The sequence below is a fragment of the Hordeum vulgare genome, chromosome 3H (assembly GCF_904849725.1).
Source record: "Hordeum vulgare subsp. vulgare chromosome 3H, MorexV3_pseudomolecules_assembly, whole genome shotgun sequence".
In the NCBI taxonomy this organism is placed as follows: domain Eukaryota; kingdom Viridiplantae; phylum Streptophyta; class Magnoliopsida; order Poales; family Poaceae; genus Hordeum; species Hordeum vulgare.
The window spans coordinates 614504080-614524564 of record NC_058520.1 but is presented as its reverse complement, the minus strand read 5'-3'; the positions used below and the strand labels follow the sequence as shown (position 1 = coordinate 614524564).

The window sequence follows — 20485 nt, the reverse complement described above, 5'->3', positions numbered from 1 at the left end:
CTCCACGCATACGCACGTACCACAAGACAACCATGGTGCAGCGCAGCTCCAACGCCGAGGTCATGTCGATGGACCTGTCGCCCAAGAAGCCGGCCAAGGCCTACGGCAGCGACGGCGGCGCCTACTACGACTGGTCGCCGGCCGACCTGCCCATGCTCGGCGCGGCCTCCATCGGCGCCGCCAAGCTGCACCTCTCCGCCGGCGGCCTCGCCCTCCCCAGCTACTCCGACTCCGCCAAGGTCGCCTACGTGCTCCAGGGCGCCGGTTCCTGCGGCCTCGTCCTCCCGGAGGCGGCCAAGGAGAAGGTGATCCCCGTCAAGGAGGGCGACGCGCTCGCGCTCCCCTTCGGCACCGTCACCTGGTGGCACAACGCAGAGGGCTCCTCCGCGGATCTCGTCGTGCTCTTCCTCGGCGACACCTCCAAGGGCCACACCCCCGGCCGCTTCACCAACTTCCAGCTCACCGGCGCCACCGGCATCTTCACCGGCTTCTCCACCGAGTTCGTCGCGCGCGCCTGGGACCTCGACCAGGACGCCGCCGCCAAGATCGTGTCCACCCAGCCTGGCTCCGGCGTCGTGAAGGTCGCCGCGGGGCACCGGATGCCGGAGGCGCGCGCCGAGGACCGGGAGGGCGTGGTGCTCAACTGCCTGGAGGCGCCGCTGGACGTCGACATCCCGGGCGGCGGCTGCGTTGTGGTGCTCAACACCGCCAACCTGCCACTGGTGAAGGAGGTCGGGCTGGGCGCCGACCTGGTGAGGATCGGCAGCCGCTCCATGTGCTCGCCGGGCTTCTCCTGCGACTCGGCATACCAGGTCACGTACATCGTGCGCGGTGGTGGGCGCGTGCAGGTGGTGGGCATCGACGGCACCCGCGTGCTGGAGACCCGTGCGGAGGCAGGGTGCCTCTTCATCGTGCCTAGGTTCTTCGTCGTCTCAAAGATCGCCGACGACACTGGCATGGAGTGGTTCTCCATCATCACCACACCCAAGTACGTCCTACAAAATATATATGCTCTTTCTATTACGTATCTTATTACCATGAATATCATCTGACCTACTCCCTCCGTTCCTTAATATTAAGTCTTTTTAGAGATTTCACTAAAAGACTACATACGAAGCAAAATGAATGTATCTACGCTCTAAAGTGTGTCTATATACATCCGTATGTAGTCCTCTATTAAAAACTCTAAAAAGACTTATATTTAAAAACGGAGGGAGTAGAATATAATAATTGTTGACCATGTATCTCATCTAAAGCATTTTTGTGTGGAGGGTATCTAATGCATTAATTCTGTTCGGCATTATTTTCGTTCAGATTTGCAAAAATTCAACTAGGAGCTTCTTCCTAAAATACCACTTTGATTTGCTGCATAATTTTGTGGCATGTTTTGCACATTTTGAAATTAAAATTTTATCTTTTCTATATATTCTCAACATCGCATGTTATCTTTTCTAATTGTAAGTAAAGATAGAGGAAACAGATGTTAAAACTAATCTCCTACTGTCATATATACTTTCTATAGGTTTAGTGTACAATATAATTTTGAATGGAGGTAAATATTATGTTATTCTTATGCCAAATCATTGTGGAAAATATATGTTTGTAGAACTATTGTAATCTTACAGCCTGTTGCAATTTTATTCGCATACATTTCAATTATATTCTGCTCAATCTATCTATATAATTGATGTTGTGTTATTTTGTCAAACAAATGTAGCCCAATCTTTAGCCACTTGGCGGGGAAGACGTCTGTGTGGAAGGCAATTTCGCCGGCGGTGCTAGAGACAGCCTTCAACACCACTCCGGAGATGGAGAAGATGTTCCGCTCCAAGAGGCTCGACTCCGAGATCTTCTTCGCCCCCAACTAGATCATCGTCCATCCGTCTCGCAGATTACATTTTGTTTTTAGGTCATCGATAGAGAGGATAGTTAAATTGGAATGATGTGTCTGGCTGTCATTGAATTAGCAAATGTAATAATTAGCCTGAGATGGACACGATCGTGGTCAATTAGTATTCATGGTACTCTTTCAAAACCATTAATATTCAGTGGCGGTCCTCCCATATATACATTATTCTTGCAGCTACTTAATTATTCATCTTTGTTACGCAATATGTATATTTTTCTTAAATAGTCGGGGTCAGACCGTGGAACATTCACCTGAATTTTCACTGAAAATTGGCAAAAAGCCACACAGTAGGCAGTTTAGAACAGGGGATAAAGGAAACGACATCAATACGGCTACCTGCGGTTTTGCCACATTCCAAGCAGAGTTTCGAGACTTAGGAAGAGAATTTGTCGAAGACTACCACATTTTGTTGCTTCCATAATCCATAAACTTAACAAGAGTTATATGAGTTTCCTGATCTGCACTTACGTTTGTGGATTGGTTTTACATTTTGATGTATTTAATTCCTAGATTTTCTATAAAGGGAATATATCAATATTGTGAAGGTTATTTAATTCCTAGATAATCGATCTGATGATCACATCCGTGCACACTGTACAGGTCTGGGCTTGTGCTGGGTATATAACTTTTTTTTGGTTGCAGAGGAAAGCTTTAATGCATTGCGTAGTAGGTGTTAAAGGAACGTTGATCTGGCATTCAGGCCCGGCCCATTGCACACAGCAGCCCGGCCGTTTGGAGTAACTGTCATACATTCTGTGCTTGCATGCAATTTTTTTTCCTACATTCTGCATCCATGCATTCTTCCAACATTTAACATGAAGCATGGACGGATACTAAATACAGCTAACAATAGCATATCTTCTCAAACTCTACCTCTAGTCTCGGATTACTACAGTAAGTAGCTATGACCAATTAATTGTTATGGGATGTTGAAGCAGAACAAACAATGCGAGCAGTGTGAAAGTGTCGACAAACCCATGGAGGGGGAGCAGTATGCCATTCCAATCATGTAACACATTAATCGACAATGGTGAAAAGAATGAATCTATCAATGTGTGATAGAGTGGGAAGTCCTGACCAAATTCTGCGAAAATCTCGACAAAAATGTTTCTCTTGAGATCGGCAAGGGGAACTTCACTTACGTTGTTTTGGTGCAGGAGCTCGACGCAAACAATCATTCAAGCGACGACCCCCCCCCCCCCCAAGGACCACCTGCTAATGCCAATGTTGGGGCTGATTTTTGGGTCATTTCCCTCCCTAGACGTTGATTATATACATGCCTATCGGAAATCTAGGGGTGGATTACATATGGCTAGCTTACTAATGACCTCACTTTGCTGCAAAGGAACCTAGAGTTAGTAGGAATTGATGAGTTTGTCTAAAAAAAGTTGGAATTGATGAGTTTGCATCAGATATATATGGATCGAACTGTTGTTAAAGCCAACTTATTTGGCAATTACTAAGGCCCTGTTTCTTTAAAAAGTCCTAGGACTTTTTTTAGTCCCAACTAAAAAGTCCCTAGTCCCTACCCGTTTCTTTCCAAGGACTAAACAGGGACTAGAGGTCATTAAGTAACATGTAAAAAGACCATGTTATCCCTAGTAATGTACTAGAAGTTATTAAATGACATGTTAAAAGTAGGGGCACTGTTGGAAAAGGTGTCAAAAAAGTCTCAAAAAGTCCCACCCATAGGGAGTTCTTCCTTTAATCCCAAATACATCATTTTAGCCCTAAAAGTTTCTCCTGTTTCTTTCACATGTGACTAAAGGGAACTTTTTTTAGTCCCTACACCAAAAAGTCCATGTAAAGAAACACCCCCTAATCACCTCACTTTGCTGACCTATAGTTAGTAGGAATTGATGAGTTTGTCTAAAAAAAGTTGGAATTAATGAGTTTGCACCGGATATGGATCAAACGTACTGTAGTTATTGCCAACTTAATTGGCAATTACTAATCACCTCACTTTGCTACCGGTACTACTACTATTTAAACTGTGCTAATTCTCTTGGGGATGCCATTGTAACTCGTCGACCCAACCTGTCCACAGACATATTCTTCATGCAGAAAATACACAGAGATCAGTTGTCCACCATGGCAAGGTCGGCCGTCACGACGGCGGTGATAGCGGTGCTGCTAGTCCACTTGTCCGCCGTTGGTGCCGATTCTAGTGGAGCAACAATGGAGAGCCCGCGAAGTAAAGTGGCCGGGTTCCCGCCAGTCCCGACGGAGCCCTTCCCAATGCCACCACACCCAAAGCAGCCGTCCCCTCCACCGGTGCGTGCGCCTCATGGCCGCCGGTCCCCATTGACTGACCAGCCGATGCACAACGGCGCTGTCGTTTAGTTACATACTAGTATATATGTGTAATCTCTTTTTATTGTCGATGCACTATAAGTATATTAAGGTGTCGTGTTCTTAATTCCTAGAGTAATAATGATCAACTAAGAATAAGATATTGTTACCCCTTCCAACTAAAAAGGATAAGAATAAGATGCATGATCGTGGGTCGGTGTTTGAGAACCACGGTACAGTCGAAACGCGGGGCATTCTGAAATTCCCGTTTCGATTGGGATGAATCCATGAATATGGAGATGAATTAATAAATATAAATGAAGCACTGTGAGTGCCTCCAACACACCACAAATACCAAAAAGACATGTATGACAAACCAAGAAAGAAAGCCACCCCACAAGGAGAAGCATCAGATTATATTCGAGCTCATCGTCCTCGTGGCTCCCTCTACCAAACACCTACTGCCGACTATGCCTGTGTATATATGTGCCGCGGTGTGTGTCGATCAAACAAAGCTGACAAAAAAATATTCCGAACAATCCATCTCCATACGAATCAAATCAAAGCGGCACACACACACACATGTACACGGGAGCAAAAAGCGGGAAAAGGGGATGCAGAAAGATGGGAGTGATAGCTTTGCTTTCAGAAGATGCTGAGATTTTTGCGTCCGGTTAATTTTGTCCACGATGCTTTCTGCATGTATGCCCGTTTCTTAGTTGACTTGAATTTTCACAACGTGCACAAATTAAGGGGTTCGAACTACTAGCATTAAACAGTATGGAACCGTACAATGACATAAAATGCACGCTATAGTGGAGCAATGCAAGGAAAGAAAGACACACAGATCCATGTAAAGACTATACTACTACGACTGGTGCATAATTAAGGGGACTGGTGCATAATGTAATAAATAATATATCATTAGATTCATGTGGGAATGTAGTTTTTGAATATGTAATTTTTATCACATATAATATATATTTAACTAGTTAAATTGACAACCTAGAACTACGCGCATGCCCTATATATACACTTGGACGAAGGTACACCATTGTTTCAGACTTTCAGTGCAGCTTCTCCGGACGAGGATCGATGAATGCAAGCCGGCCATGATTACACCAGAAAGTAAAAAAGGTACTTACTGCCCAAATTAGCCTAGGAATTCGTGCAGTAATTGGCTTATTATCCAGCTAGTCGTGGTGCACAAATTAAGGGATCGATTTGACCATTATGGAACATGCTACCTACGTCCATGTACCGCAACACTATTCACTGGAGTACCTTTCCTTAAATTCTATAGTGTATTCTTTCCTCCTGCCGCTATCGCTGCCTAATTTCAGGTATGCATCTAGCTCGGCGTTACAAATGGTTTCATTGCTTTGGCGCCTTTTTTTTAGCTTCATGAAAGAAGAACTTCTTTTTTTGCAAAAAGTGGTAGCTCGTGCAAAGCACTCCCTCAATTTCAAAATAAATGTCTCAACTTTATAACAGCTCTAATACAGAGTTATACTAAGCTTAAGACATTTATTTTGGACAGAGAAAATCATGAGTAGTAGTAATGGAATATGACAATAACGGAACACCAGCTAGAAGTCACGACGACTCAGGGATCACCCCCCCCAAAAAAAAGAATAGCGGCTGCTGCTGCTAAAGTGTGAGTCGGCTCATAAGACGAGCTTAATTAAGAGTGCACCAAATTGATCACATGCATAAGTGAAAAAAAGGTTTCTTTTTTTTCGTTGGTGCAGGTGTGAATGCCAAAAAATGGTAAATTAGGCTAGTTTAGTTATGGAGCATGCCAAATCTGTCTTAGTTCAGTTGTTTGACAGAAAATTGTCGTACTTGCAAGCTTAATTTGTCATCATCATGTCGATATAAATTGCCATGAAAAAGTTAGATGTGCTATGCCTATAAATTTGACATCAGACTTTTAGCGTTTCCATACTAAAAAGCTCACACCGATTTTGCTAGCTCGTACTTGCCGCAAACGAAGATCCACTTGAGGAATATCAAAGGTAGAAGTTAACAATACTCCGAGAAAGAAACAAAGAAACAAAGAAAGTAATAAAGGGTGGCGGCTGTGGTTCCAAATGTCTCGAACCGATTCCTCGGGTCCCTCTCTTCTTATTCTTTTGAGGGTATACGATTTTGACGGATGGATGAGAACGAGCAGTAGTCCGACGAACATGTACAAATCCATCTCTGTCTCACTCTCTCTATGAATTAGTTTTCACAAAAAAAAACACGTACGAATTGAGGAAAACATTACATTTGAAGGGACTGAATTCTTGAAAAATATGTCGGCTCGCTCGCGCTACACGTCTACTTTAGTGGACGTAGCTACTCCCTCCGTGCTGTTGTCGGGTTTTCAGATCAGATGAATGAAACCACAAGGTGTGCAGTGGCGGGGCCAGGATTTGGATATAGCCGCTGAGAGGGAGGGGGGGGAGGGGAATACATACGCACTTGCCCATATCAGTGAAATATACACTAGATACTTCAGGTTTTTCGATCGTTGGGGGGGAGGGGGGGGGGGGGGGGGGCAGGCCCCTGCTCGTCCCCCTGTCTCCGCCCCCTCATCCTGAATAAAAGTAAACTATCCGTGAGTTATTTTGAATCAAATAAATAAATAAGAAAATAAATCGCTTGGGATTTGGGTGCTTTTATCTTTCGAGAATTTTTCAGAAAGCAATGTGCACTTCTTTGAGAAAAAAAAAGGCAATATGAACACTGTATGTCACAAACCAAAGAAAGAAAGTCGTCGGTAGGAAGCATCGGATTCGTCGTTTCTCCCTCTACCGAACGCATACACGCCGTAGTGTGTGTGTGTCGCCCAAACAAAGCTGCAGCTCCTTCCAGAAAAATATTCCCGAAACGATCCATCTCCACACGAATCAAATCAAAGCAGCTACTACACTACACACACATAGACACACGCGCGAGAGGAGAAGGGAAAAGGAGATGGAGAAAGACAGGATTAATTGCTTGCTTTTCAGAAAGACGCTGGGATTTTTGTGCGTGTCTTGCCCATGTTTTTCCACGATGCTTTGCACACCCGTGCCCGTTTCCACGTTGACTAGTAAAATTTAGACACCATGCACCAAAGCAAGATAATACTATTAGCACTAAGCAAAATTACCGGTATCCTTTTTTAACACAATACAGACATAAGCATTCATACATGTGCATATACACTCATTACTATGGATTCACGCGCACGTATCCTATACCTGTAAGCACTTTCGAGAGGCTGAATCGACACATCATCTTAAGATTGACGAAGTCGTCATAGGTGCCTTCACAATCCATGAAAACGTTTTCTCTCACTGAGCATACATCCCTACCGATCAAAAATATATCAAGAAAAATGAGAGCACCAGGATCAAGTGACTTGAACCGTGGAGGGACCGAAGATAACATTGTTTTTATAACCATCCAACTATATGTTGGTTTGGTACTGGAGTTGTTGGAGTTAGATTCATGCATGATAGTGCTCCCAAAGGTAGAACTTTGGCCATTAGCTTGTATTGTGTGTAACATATCTATAAAATGGAACATGCAAGCAAGGGTCCGCTGAACAACATATATATTCTCATTTATCACAGGGAGCACATATAGTTTTTACATACTCCCTTCGATCTAAAATAAATGTTGCGGTTTCATGGTTATTCGATGATGAAATTTATAATATATTAACTGAAATGTTGTTGAAGACATTTCAATTTCCATTTTGGATGTATTTACTGGATGTGTTCGTAGTGCAGTTAAAATATTGATATTCAAAAATCTTTGGCTATGACCAAAACGATACTAGTATACTCATTGGTAGTAGAGTGTTAAGATTAAACTCCATGCGACCACGGAAGGAATTAGGCGCACTTTGGTGGAGCAAACGGATCCGAAAAGGCTACACTACTGCTAGTACATAATTTAAGGAGACTAAGACAGTACACCTGCGTCTGCGTGCTAGTATTGTTTGTGAAGAGTGCAGCTTCTCCGGGCGACGAGGATGTATGCCGGCCATGATTACACCAAAACGTAAAAATAAGCTTGCCCAAATTGGCCTAGGTATTGGTGCAGTCATTGGCTTTTCTTCCACATATATTGGACAAGAAGTTGCTAGATGTGGTGGCACAAATCAAGGAATCAGTTTGACCATTGTGCCCAAGTCCTACACATCACTACTGCTTACTGCAACACTATTCGCCTTTTCTTGTTTTTTCTTACCTGTGTATTAATTCTACCCTTTTAGCCGTCTCCCGCCGCTGCCTGATTTCAGGTGGGCATCTAGCTAGGCCTTTCACGTTTCATGTCTAGTGCGTCTTTTCTCAGTTTCATGCATGTTTTCCTTTTGGCTCTATTTAGTAAAATAAGAAAAGAAAAAAATGCTAACAGCTCATGCAATGCAAGTTTGATATATATCTATGCGGCTAACCAGTAGTAGTGGTAGCAATTGAGTATGACAATAACAGAACACCGACTACTCATGACTAATAAAGCAATATGACTACAGTGGTAATCAACATTAATGCATGCATTTCTACAAATAAAATGCTGCTGCTACAAGCTAGACATACCACTAAGTGGAGTTGAGATCAGTCAGTGAGTCGGTCGATAAGACAAGTTCAACTAACAGTGATGTGCAAAAAGTCCATCACAGATGTAAACAAAATTCTCATGATTCTTTGCAGGTTCGTGGTGTGAAGGTCAGAAACTAAAAGTTGCCGGGCAGGGATCAATTTATGTAGCTGTTACTTGCTGCTGAGACGAAGAACGCCGGCCGATCGGAAGGTACACATGAATACTCCTCTCGGGTCCTTTTCTCCTTCTCTCAGCTAGAGCATGTGAGGAAGAGAGGAAAGGAAGATAGAGAAGAAAAAAGGGTGGCGGCTGTCGTTCCAAATGTCAGGAATATATTCGGGTCCCTTTCTTCTTCTCTCTGGCACGGGTGTGTATGATTTTGATCTATGGGTCGATAGCGACGACGGAACAACACAAACCATTCTCTCCCTCTATCTCCTTTATTCCTCGAATTTCCTCTTCCTCTGGCTCTAACTCTTTGTGCTTTTGAATGTGCTAGTCGTCTTTGACTTGCTTGGTACTCCCTCCGCAAACTAATATAAAAGCATTTAAATCACTATTTTAGTTATCTAAACACTCTTATATTAGTTTACAGAGGGAGTAGATAAGAGACGAAGATCAGGTGGATGTTTTACTGTTTACATTAGGAACATTTGAGCTTGAGCTAGGAAATGTACTTTCGATCTACAATCAACTACTAAGCTAGAATATATGTATGTGCACGTACGTGTCTTGAACATAGGATGCCATGTATGTATGTTTATTTACCATAAGAGACGAAGATCTGCAGTAGCACTGAGCTTGCTCCATGATCCATCTGTCGCAGCGGCTAGTTTAGATTATGATTTAGCAGGCCTCAATCTATTCAATGAATCTCTCTGTATATGTGCAAGCGCATGTGCAGATTTGGCACCACGTAGCAGCATCTTCATCGAATCTCTAGGCATCTCAGCATCACCTTAAAATTAGTACTCTATATGTAAAGAAATGTGAAATTCAGTGATCTAAACTCGCTATTGAGCACTCTCTCGAGCGATCCAGGTAACTACTCCCTTCGTCCGAAAATACTTGTCCAAGGAATGAATGTATTTACATGTATTTCAGTTTTAGATACATTCATTTCTATTTATTTTTACGACAAATAATACGGGATGGAGGGAGTATATGTTTAAATGGTCTTTATTTTTGCATCAATGGAGCCCTGTAGGCTGTAGCGAAGAGGAAAGGCAGTGAAGCGGCCATTGGAGTTGTTTGAGCTGTCAAATGTCTCCACGCCATCAATCAATACGCTATGGATGAAGCCTAGCTTAGTTTTTTCTGATCTTTTGGGCATAGTCCCCTTGGTCTGTAATTGCCATGTAGACACAAACATTTTATTGTACTCCCTCGGTTCTGAAATGTAAGTCTTTTTAAAGATTTTACTAAAAGATTACATATGAAACAAAATAAATGAATCTATATTTTAAAATATATCTATATACATTCATATGTATTTTCGTGATAAAACCTTTAAAAAAAATTATATTTAAGAACGAAGGGAGTAAGACTTAATTAGTAGCTGGCTGGTCCTGTTCGAGTTCGACAATTTAAAGTCAGATGCTCCTTACGCCTTTTATCTAAAAAATATATATCCTAAAACTAATAGTATCGGCCGTGTTACATGGCAAAAGTTGTGTGCGTGATTACACACATTGTCGATTAGAATCTGTTGTTGGTGGTGAACTGATCGATGCAGATCATGCATTGACTCCAGTTACTAATGGACTGATTCAGCGACATGCATGGATCTGTTCTCAGTCAGTATGCGACGTGCATGCTGTCTTTTAGTTGGTGGGTAGGTTAGGTACTCCTACATGAAGTACTGGATATAGATGTCTTATGATAAAAGATAGTTTAAATATTTATATTAATTTTTTCTTTTCAATACAAGCTATTATTAGTAGGTCTTATCAAAAAATAAAAAATAAAGACTCAATACATATCCATCTTTTTTTTCCTCTAACTTTTTCAGCTTTTTACACCGGATCACACTTTTTCTCTTCGAGCAATTGTCTCCTGCAAAGGTTTTCGTTTCTCGTTTCGTTATTCAAACCTGCTTTTTCTCACATCCGATCTTACATGACATACAAAACATCATTCTGAAGCTATGCATTGGTTATATGCCCTTATCCCCGTTCTTTCAAAGGTGTGCACACGTGGATAACAAGTTGTGCCACGTGGCTGGTCGACCAGTTTTGGCTTTGGCGTTGGCCCCTCCCTTCCTTCCAAAGGTGCAAGTTTGAAAGCAGGCACACACATACAAATACAATACAAGCCGAAGAAGAAGCGAACCATCATTCATTTCATCGTGCACCACCAACCCAACCCAAAGACTCATAGCAATTCCATGGCGTCTCTGCTTCTCAAGGGCGTGCACAAGCGGCTGGGCCTGCCCTCCATCTCCATCTCCTGCTCCTCCGCCGACGCCACCAACATCATCGCCTCCACAGGCAGCGTCGCCGGCGTCGGCAGCAGCAGCGGCCGGGCCATCGACCGCCACTCGCCGCGCCTCCGCGACCCACACCGAACCTCCACCTCCACCTCCAAGCCGCCCAGGCCAAGCACCAGCACCAAAGACTCGCCGTCCTCCGACAGCTCTAAGACTAAGAGGCAGCACGGCCATGGCAACAAGAAGAAGAAGAGCACCACCGCTGCTGCTGGGACTTCAGAGAAGAGGTTGGTAAGCCCGGCGACGTCGTCCAGGTTCCTCCTCAACTCCTCCCGCCTGCAGTCCGACGACCTCGACGTCCTCGCGCTTCCCCCGCCTCCGCCGCCGTCCTTCATCGACGTGTTCCCTGGCGGCGAAGGGAAGCCTGCGTCCTTCATCGACGCGTTCCCCAGAGACGCCTCGCTCGCTCTTTCCTTCGCGAAGGAGGCACAGTCGCCGGCACAGCAAGCACAGTCCTCTTCCTCCTCCTCCTCTGCTTCGTCGTCCTCAGAGATCACGGCCGTCAAAGAAGAGGAGCAGCAGGAGAAGGCAGCGGTGCTGGCGCGGTCGTCCTCCACGACGGCGGCGAGGACGACGCAGGTGGTGGTGGTGCTGCGCGTCTCGCTGCACTGCAAGGGTTGCGCGGGCAAGGTGAAGAAGCACATCGCCAAGATGGAGGGGGTCACCTCGATCGACATCGACATCGCGAGCAAGAAGGTGACGGTGGTAGGCGACGTGACGCCGCTCGGGGTGCTCACCAGCGTCTCCAAGGTCAAGCCCGCCCAGTTCTGGCCGTCGCAACCGTGCCCGCCCCGCGCATCCGCATCCTTCTGAACGCGCCAACCAGTGACCTCTGCTCCGTCTCTGTGTCTGTCCACGTAGAGTCCGTCAGGCTAGCTTCGTCTTTCTTCTCTTTTTTTTTTCCTTGATGATGAAAGAAGAGACACGACACTGAATTTTATAAACGTGTATTCTGAATATTTCTTTTACTGCCTTACTCTGGTTTCTCGTCTGAATTTCGAAACGAAGCATATACTGTACTATTAGTCTAGTCGATCGTGCACTCAAAATATCGGGATTCGAGGGGAAAAGAAGGGAAATTAAAGTTGAGTGGGGAAGAAAGTGTAGAATCGAACTTATCCCTGGCTGGTGCATGTTTCTCATTGTTTACTACTCCATTTCCATTCTATTCGGGTGGAGGACATGGATGGGGTCTCACAAAGATGACTACCAGTATCACATTTTTCTTATGGATTATACATATATCATTATTCTCCATCCACCACTAGCAGGAGCACAAGTGCAAAACTAAGTCGATCGAAATCCATCATTAGCCGACATGTAGTAGCACATCAACAGCACAGCAGTGAAAGAAAAACTGCAAGCTTGGACGTCAACATTCATTATATATTTCTCTGATAAGTTAAAGAAAACAACAACTTGTTTCCCTATCACACAGATCCATAGATACCTCGTTTTTGTTACCAGATTTTATTTGGTTTGGGTGGAGGTGTCATGATTGATATGATAAGTTGGATCCATCGACCAGGAAAATGAAGCACAGATAAGATGGATCGAAACCCACGAAATATTTCTTTTTTTTTTAAACGGAGGCATAAAATTTGCCTCATATATTAAAAAAAGGAAGAAGTAGAGTTTAGAGTTTTACAATCCACCTCAGCATGACAATTACTCGTAATAGATTACAGACCCTAGTTTCTTGGCGCTGGCTACAAACCAGGCCGACCACGCGTACGACGCAACGGCTCGGCGTCTCCGACGACCTCGTAGGGAGATGAACTCCCCCGAGGTGATGACGCAGGAGTGGGCGCAGCGGCTCGTACCTCCCCTGCGTCTTGTCATCAAAGAGGACCATCCCGAGAACCAGATGCGGGAGCGCCGCCTCGACATCGCTGAGGTGGACGAGCGGGCCATGGCGGCATGTCACCAAAAATTCCCGCAGGACGTTCCGACGCGCGCAAATTCTTTGCGCAAAGGAGGGCGGAGCGAGCTGCCTATCCCGAGGACAGGCGTATGCGAAAGAAGGCCGCACTCTTAAACATCGAGCTTAAAGAAGGGTCGACTTAGGAACCCAATGATGAACGATCGAATGACGCCTTCATCATGATGGAGGAGTTGGAGGAGGACACCGCCGAGTCAGAGGAAGACAACGAGTAGATTTTACCGTTTCTTATCTTTTTTTATCTATGAACTATATTTTTATGTATGAACTATCGATGAGGAGTAGCTTTTATCTATGAACTATAGTTGAAATATGAGTGGCGCGCTAAAATTTACAAGGCCTGATGAAGCAAATGACTACTCGGGCGAAAAAAATGCGCTTGCACGTGTTGTAAGAAAAAATTGTGTGCCGCGCCTATGAGGTTGTTGGAAATGCTCTAAGATCATCTACGGACGCAACTTGCAAATCTGTTGGAGATGCTTTAAGATCATCTACATACGTGTCTGGTCAGTGATCGGGCGTGTGTCATATTTGTCCGTCCGTGCAGCCATACTCTTTATTTTTTCTGTCACACGTCTGGTCATTCACACGTGATTGGTGAAGAGGAAAAAAGAAAAATAAAAAAGAAAGAAAGAAAAGGTGGTCCGGGTGGGGTCGTGTCCTACATGACAGACTGACCGGATTTCCAAGTGTGTCCGTAAGACCTTATATCCTTCCTATATTTAAGATGGATAGGAGGATTTACGGCCAACATAGGGATGATATAAGGGATCCGGTTAGGTAACTTTTTTTCTCTTCTCTGTCCTGTCCCGTCACGGGTCAAATGCGTCCGTGGGCTTATGTGGGATCGATTGAGGGAGTTGTAAATGCTCTAAATGAGATGAATAAAGAAAGCAGTCCCCCGTTAAGCATCTCTAGTGGAACGTGTAAATTTGGACGTCTATATCTTCATATACACGTCCATATACACCTTGGTAAATTTTACACGTCCCAGTTTTTCAGTGGAACGTGTATACAGGACGTGGAAATCAGGACGTGTATATTTCAACGGCTATATTTTCAAACGGCTATATTTCCAACGGCTATATTTTCAAACGGCTATATTTCCAACGGCCATATTTCTGATCTACATAAACCACCCCTATCACCTTTCTTCCAGCACACTTCTACCTGTGACTTCTCTTCTCACCTAGATTTCTCTATCGTCTCTCACGCAACACAATGAACACATCCACTTGGGACATGAGTTCTTCGTCATCTTCATCTGGCGACGATGAACTCATACTTGCAGCATTCGCCGAGCGCGAGGAGGAAGAGAGGAAGAACGCTCGACGCCATGGCGGTTCCAAGCATGGACGTCAATCAATCGATCGAGGAAGAGATGCCGGATTTCTTCTTCTCTGGAACGACTACTTCAAAGAAGTTCCTCGCTTTCCCGAACATTTGTTTCGACGACCCTGCCTGCAGCTGCAAACAGATGAAATTTCATCTCCTAAACCAAACCAAAAGTCCTACACAATGCCAGTGCAAAAGAACACAAGAAGCCAACCATTGTGTTTACATATTCAGTCATATGACTGAATATTCAGTCGTATTCAACACAGCCCTGCAGCAGCTGCAACCCGCGCGCCTGCGCCGCCCGTCGCCCGCCTCTGCGCCGGCCGCCGCGCGCCCCGGCCGCCGCCCGCCGCCCGCCCCTGCGCCATCCCGCCCGCCGCGCGCCCCTGCGCCGGCCGCCGCCCGCCGCTGCGCCAGGCCGCCGCCCGCCGCTGCGCCAGGCCGCCGCCCGCCGCTGCGCCAGGCCGCCGCCCGCCCCTGCGCCATCCCGCCCGCCGCAGGCCGCCGCCCCCATCCCGCCCGCCGCCGGCCGCTGCCCCCATCCCGCCAGCAGCCGCCCCCATCCCGCCCGCCGCTAGCCGCTCCTCCCGCTCGTGAGCTCGTCCCCTCATCCCGCTCGTGAGTTGATGGATACCTTGGGCGGCCGGAGAAGAACGCGACGGCGCGACGGCGATCTGGGGCGAGGTAGCGCTGCGGGACGAAGCAGGCGAGCACGAGCGTGGGTTGGTCGTGGATGTTTCCACGCCGCGTACCGTCGTGGCTTGGATGTATCCACGCCTCGTTTACACGAGTCGCTGGGACTCTTTGGACAGTAAAAAACGGCTGAAGACTTGTATATTTACAATACATGTCCATACAGAGGATCCACTAGAGATGCTCTTAGGAAGCATCAGATTCAATTTGAGCCCATTGCGGTCGTGGCTCCCTCTACCAAACGTATACATGCCGCGTGGTGTGTGTTTGGATCAAACAAACATACACACGCGAGAGAAAAAGAGCAAAAGCAGCTTACGATCAATTTTACTTTATTTTGAGATGTAGCTCCTATCGAAAAAATATTCCCAAAGGGTCCATCACAAAACCAATCAGAATTTTTTATCAGATGAAGAAAGATACGAGTGATAGCTTGCCTTTTGGAAAGATCCTGGGTTTTGCAAGGACGCTTTGCATACCCGTGCCCATTGCTCAGTTGACTAATCGAATTAGGACTGAATGCACCAAGGATACTCCCAAAGCAGAACTTTCATTGTGCCTAACATGTTTATAAAATGGAAGGGTCCGCTGAACAACAAATATATTCTTGATCTACAGTTTAACAAGGTTATATTTTAAAATATGTATAACCGAAATGTTGGTAAAGATATGCCAGTTTCCACTTTGGATGTATATGATTTAACTCTCTATTTTCATAGTGCAGTTAAAATACTATTACAAAAACTATTATCACTCTGTCTAAAACGACAATAGTAAATGATGTTATATTTTAGGATGGAGGGAGTAGATTGTCAAGATTAAACACCATGCCACCGTGGGAGGAAGGCACACTTTGATAGAGCAAACGCAAAGGGGAAAAGATATAGAAAGAAGAAACATTACAAAAATATATACAACATCAATGATAATTTTATCGGTTTTTCGCATGACAACTCTAGGCGTTGGCTCGGAAATTTTATAGCTGCTTTTGCTCTTTTTCTGCCAACATGACGTCTGTTTTTTAACACTGGAAAGAAAAGGTTGCATCTGAAAAGGCTACACTACTCCTCAAAAGATGCAGAAATTAAGAAGACAGTACACCTGCCTCTGCGCGCCATTGTTTCAGTGGAGCTTCTGTGGACGAGGTTCCATACCCGCCCCGCCATGATTACACCACAAAGTAAATCAAGTTGCCAGAATTGGCCTAGGTATTGGCGCAGTAATTGGCTTATATATCCTCCATATTGGACAAGAAGTGGCTAGTTGTGGTGCACAAATTAAGGGATCAATTTGACCATTGTGCCAGCCAACTGTGCTTAGCATGTTCTACCTACATATATGTAGCGCAACACTAATAATTCACCTTCCTTGGAATTTTTTGGTGTGTTCCTCCTTTATAGCCGTCTCCCGCCGCTGCCTAATTTCAGTTACACATACTTCTAGCTCGGCGTTACACGTCGTTCATGTTTAGTGCGTCTTTTCTTAGCTTCATGGAAGCTTTCCTTTTGGCACATTTTAATAATTTAGAAAAAAATAGTGCTAGCTCAAACAATGCAAGTTTGATGGAGGCTGATACAAGTCGCTTTCTTCCGAGATGCGAAAACCCCCAGCTTCTGCATCGAGCGATGCAGGCACCCACCTGATACAAGTCACGATTAGTTGTAATAGTAATTGAGTAGTATGAATGAAACACCAACTACTACCAAGACTAATGAGTAGTGCAGCAATCTAATCAAATTGCAATGCATGCACTTCAGCAAACAAAACATTAGACACACCAATCAACAGGAGTGAGTCAGTCAATAAGAGTGATCTGCACCAAATCTGTCACATGCACAAGTAAATAAATTTGTGCTACTAATTCTTTGGTGGTTGTGTAAATGTCAACAAAATTAAAAGGTGGACGGTGACATGTGTACGAAGGAAGTTGGCCTTGCTCTTCCTCCTCTCAGGTCCTTTTCTCCTTCCGTCGGCTAGAGTTGGAAATTAAATACGTATGTGAGAAAGAAATAAAGGAAGGGATTGAGGAAGGAAGAGTGGCGTCTGTTGTGTGTACCAAATGTCTCGAATCTATTCGGGTCACTTTCGTCGTATTCTTCTTCTCACTGACCGACTTATACCATAAGTACGGTGGATGGCGACGAGCAGTAATCCGACCAAGCTGTAGAGATCGACGTGTGTGTCTTTTCATCTGGCTGTGTGTGTGTGTGTGTGTGTGTGTGTGTGTGTGTGTGTGTGCAGTGTGCTGGTTGTGTTTGAATCGCTGGATAGGGTCGTTGGGACCTGAGGGAATCAAATGACGTTATTTTCTGAAATTCCCAGGCCAGTGAGGGATGGCGCTCCCTAATTTCATCCTACACTGGAATATACACTCCGTGCGAACGAACGGACGTATCTGAACATGAACATTGGATGCCATACATATACATGTATGTTTATTACCGGTGAGAGAACAAGCTGTGCAGCACATAGTATTAACACTCAGAGGTAGCTCCATGATCTGTCACAGCTGACAGATTTTTCAAATCAATTCAGGTCTCTGCTGCTGCGTTAGTAAATCTCTCTCTCTCTCTATGTGCGAGCTCGCATCGCATGCATGTGCAGATTTGGCACCATCAATCAAACTACTAGTACAGATAGCTCCAGAGCCTGTTCGTCGCATTAGCCAGTAAAATTTAGGCGGAGAGTAGAGAAGTACTACAGATTAACCCTGCTGCTGTTGCTGATGGTACGATCGATCGGTGGATGAATCTAGCCAACTAACTAACGGGCTGATTCCAGACAGGACATGCAGTATGATGAAGTCAGTGAGCATGCAGATGCTCTTGTCCGGTTAGGTAGCAGGTGAAGCCAGTGAATCACACTCACTACTGCCAGTGATCAGTAGCACAGTTGCTGACTGGCTCACACTCACTACATTCCGAAACCGTCCAGCTGGATCAGAGCATGGACGCTTATGATTATGCGGCAGCTGCACGCACACGTGGACCACACGTCGTGCCACGTACGTTCCCCACGTCAACACAAGCAGAGCTGTACACTCCTTCAACACAAGACGGTTTTGGCTTTTGCTTTGCCTCCTTCCTTCCTTCCAAAGTCCCAAGTTTAAAACCTCCTTTCTCGCCCACAGCCAGAAGATTAAGAGAATCATCCTTGTGCTTGTGAACCAACCCAACCCAACCCAACCCAACCCAACCATCTTGCTCCGTTCCGTTCCATGGCGTCTCTGCTTCTCAAGGGCGTGCACAAGCGGCTGGGCCTGCCCTCCATCTCCATCTCCTGCTCCTCCGCAGACGCCACCAACATCATCGCCTCCACAGGCACCGTCGCCGGCGTCGGCAGCAGCAGCGGCCGGGCCATCGACCGCCACTCTCCGCGCCTCCGCGACCCGCACCGATCCTCCACCTCCAAGCCGCCCAGGCCAAGCACCAGTAGCATCACCACCAAAGGCTCGGCGTCGTTAGAGGACACCAAGATGCAGCAGAACGGCCATGGCAGCAAGAAGAAGAAGAAGAAGAAGAGCACCACCGCTGCTGCTGCTGGGATTACTGGCGCCAGTAGCAGACCTTCGGCGAAGAGGCTGGTCAGCCCGGCCACGTCGTCCAGGTTCCTCCTCAACTCCTCCCGCCTGCTGTCCGACGACCTCGACGTCCTCGCGCTGCCCCCTCCCCCGCCGCCGTCCTTCATCGACGTGCTCCCCGGAGGCGAAGGGAAGACACCGTCCTTCGTCGACGCGTTCCCCGCTGACCTCTCCCTGCCGGCTCCCTTTGCCAAGGAGGCACCGCCGTCGACCGTGCACCAAGCAGAGTCCTCGTCGTCGTCAGGGACGTCCTCTGCTTCGTCGTCGTCGGAGATCTCCGCCGTCCAAGAAGAGGAGCAGCAGGAGAAGGCGGCGGTGCTGGCGCGGTCGTCCTCCTCCACGACCACGGAAAGAAGAAGGACGACGCAGGTGGTGGTGGTGCTGCGCGTGTCGCTGCACTGCAAGGGGTGCGCGGGCAAGGTGAAGAAGCACATCGCCAAGATGGAGGGCGTGACCTCGTTCGACATCGACATCGCGAGCAAGAAGGTGACGGTGGTCGGCGACGTGACGCCGCTGGGCGTGCTCACAAGCGTCTCCAAGGTCAAGCCCGCCCAGTTCTGGCCGTCGCAGCCGTGCCCCCCGCGCGCATCCGCCTCATTCTGAACGCGCCAACCAGCGATCGATATCCGCTTTCTCTGAACCACAAGTAGATTGATACGGCGTCCTAGCTAAGCTGGTCGAGTGGTCGTCCATGGCGGATCACTCGCTCCCCGGCGATGGAAGTAGGTGGTAGAACCTCGATCGACGGCTGCCACGCACGCACGTAGTAGCTCCATATTTCTTTTCATTGAACTTGGAAGAAACGGCATTGAAGCTCCTCGTCTTGGCATGCATGCATGTGCACATGGATTGATTTTCTATGCCTGTATTCCAGTTCCAAAAGATAAAAATAAAAAAAATTCTATGATTGTATTCTGTATTGAGATACAATACTACAGTTCGTCTACCCAAAAAAAAATACTACAGTTCTTGTACTTTTTTTTTTTTACTTTGTTCTGCTTTCTTGTCTGAATTTCGAAATATACTGCATATGAGAACTGCTACTGGACGATGCACTCAGTCACGCGTAGCCAAAATATCGAGAGAAAACAAAAGGGACTTTAAAGGTGAGTGGGGAACAAAGTGTGTAATCGAACATATCATTGTTTAGTGCAGAGCCGTGTTATGCTCTGATTCTGTTCCGGTGGATTGAGACCGATCGATCGACCACCACGGGTATCACATTTTTGGTTCTGGATTGTAGTCATAACATCGGAAAAGTTTACCATCATCCTACGGATGGCAGCGTCCGCGTCCGTCACGTTCGGTACATGACAAGTGTTTAGGCCTGAATACCGTCTTTCATGGAAGGCGCTCCTGCAACAGGGAAAATATAGTCTTGAAATGGTCTACACGGGTCTATGTTTTACAACACAGTCTTTGCTGAATTTTTTTTATAACAAAACCTCAGTTAAACAAAGCTTACAACAAAACCTTGATTACAAAAAAAAATGCAACAAGAAAAAACAGTTGCAAAAAATTATGAAACAAGGCATACGTTATAGAAGTAATTCTGAAACAAAACATGTGTTGTACTGATGAAGATGCACTCAGCTCGTTTCGATGCGTCAAATCCGACGCGGCCCGGAGATCAGTCTGCGGATGCATAGCACGCTCCTT

The 20485-nt window shown here is 46.0% G+C and overlaps 3 protein-coding genes across 4 annotated transcripts; all 3 read left to right on the top strand.

Annotated features, from left to right (window-relative positions):
- Window positions 1-32: 32 nt before the first annotated feature.
- On the top strand, window positions 33-2069 carry LOC123441157 (11S globulin seed storage protein 2-like). The gene is made up of 2 exons (XM_045117662.1): window positions 33-988; window positions 1718-2069. Exons 1-2 carry the CDS (start codon window positions 33-35, stop codon window positions 1866-1868), a joined length of 1107 nt encoding a protein of 368 aa, XP_044973597.1. The 3' UTR covers window positions 1869-2069.
- Window positions 2070-11099: 9030 nt separating this feature from the next.
- LOC123445684 (protein SODIUM POTASSIUM ROOT DEFECTIVE 1-like) lies at window positions 11100-12232 on the top strand. Its single transcript, XM_045122709.1, has one exon. It carries the CDS (start codon window positions 11172-11174, stop codon window positions 12084-12086), a length of 915 nt encoding a protein of 304 aa, XP_044978644.1. The 5' UTR covers window positions 11100-11171; the 3' UTR covers window positions 12087-12232.
- LOC123445683 (protein SODIUM POTASSIUM ROOT DEFECTIVE 1-like) lies at window positions 11111-19738 on the top strand. Of its 2 annotated transcripts, XM_045122708.1 has the most exons (2): window positions 11111-11192; window positions 18485-19738. In XM_045122708.1, the coding sequence occupies exons 1-2, from the start codon at window positions 11172-11174 to the stop codon at window positions 19427-19429; spliced, it is 966 nt and encodes a 321-aa protein (XP_044978643.1). In that variant the 5' UTR covers window positions 11111-11171; the 3' UTR covers window positions 19430-19738. The 2 variants fall into 2 exon arrangements, with proteins under 2 accessions (XP_044978643.1, XP_044978642.1); XM_045122707.1 differs by lacking the exon at window positions 11111-11192 and having other exon boundaries at window positions 18376-19738.
- The last annotated feature ends 747 nt before the right edge of the window (window positions 19739-20485 follow it).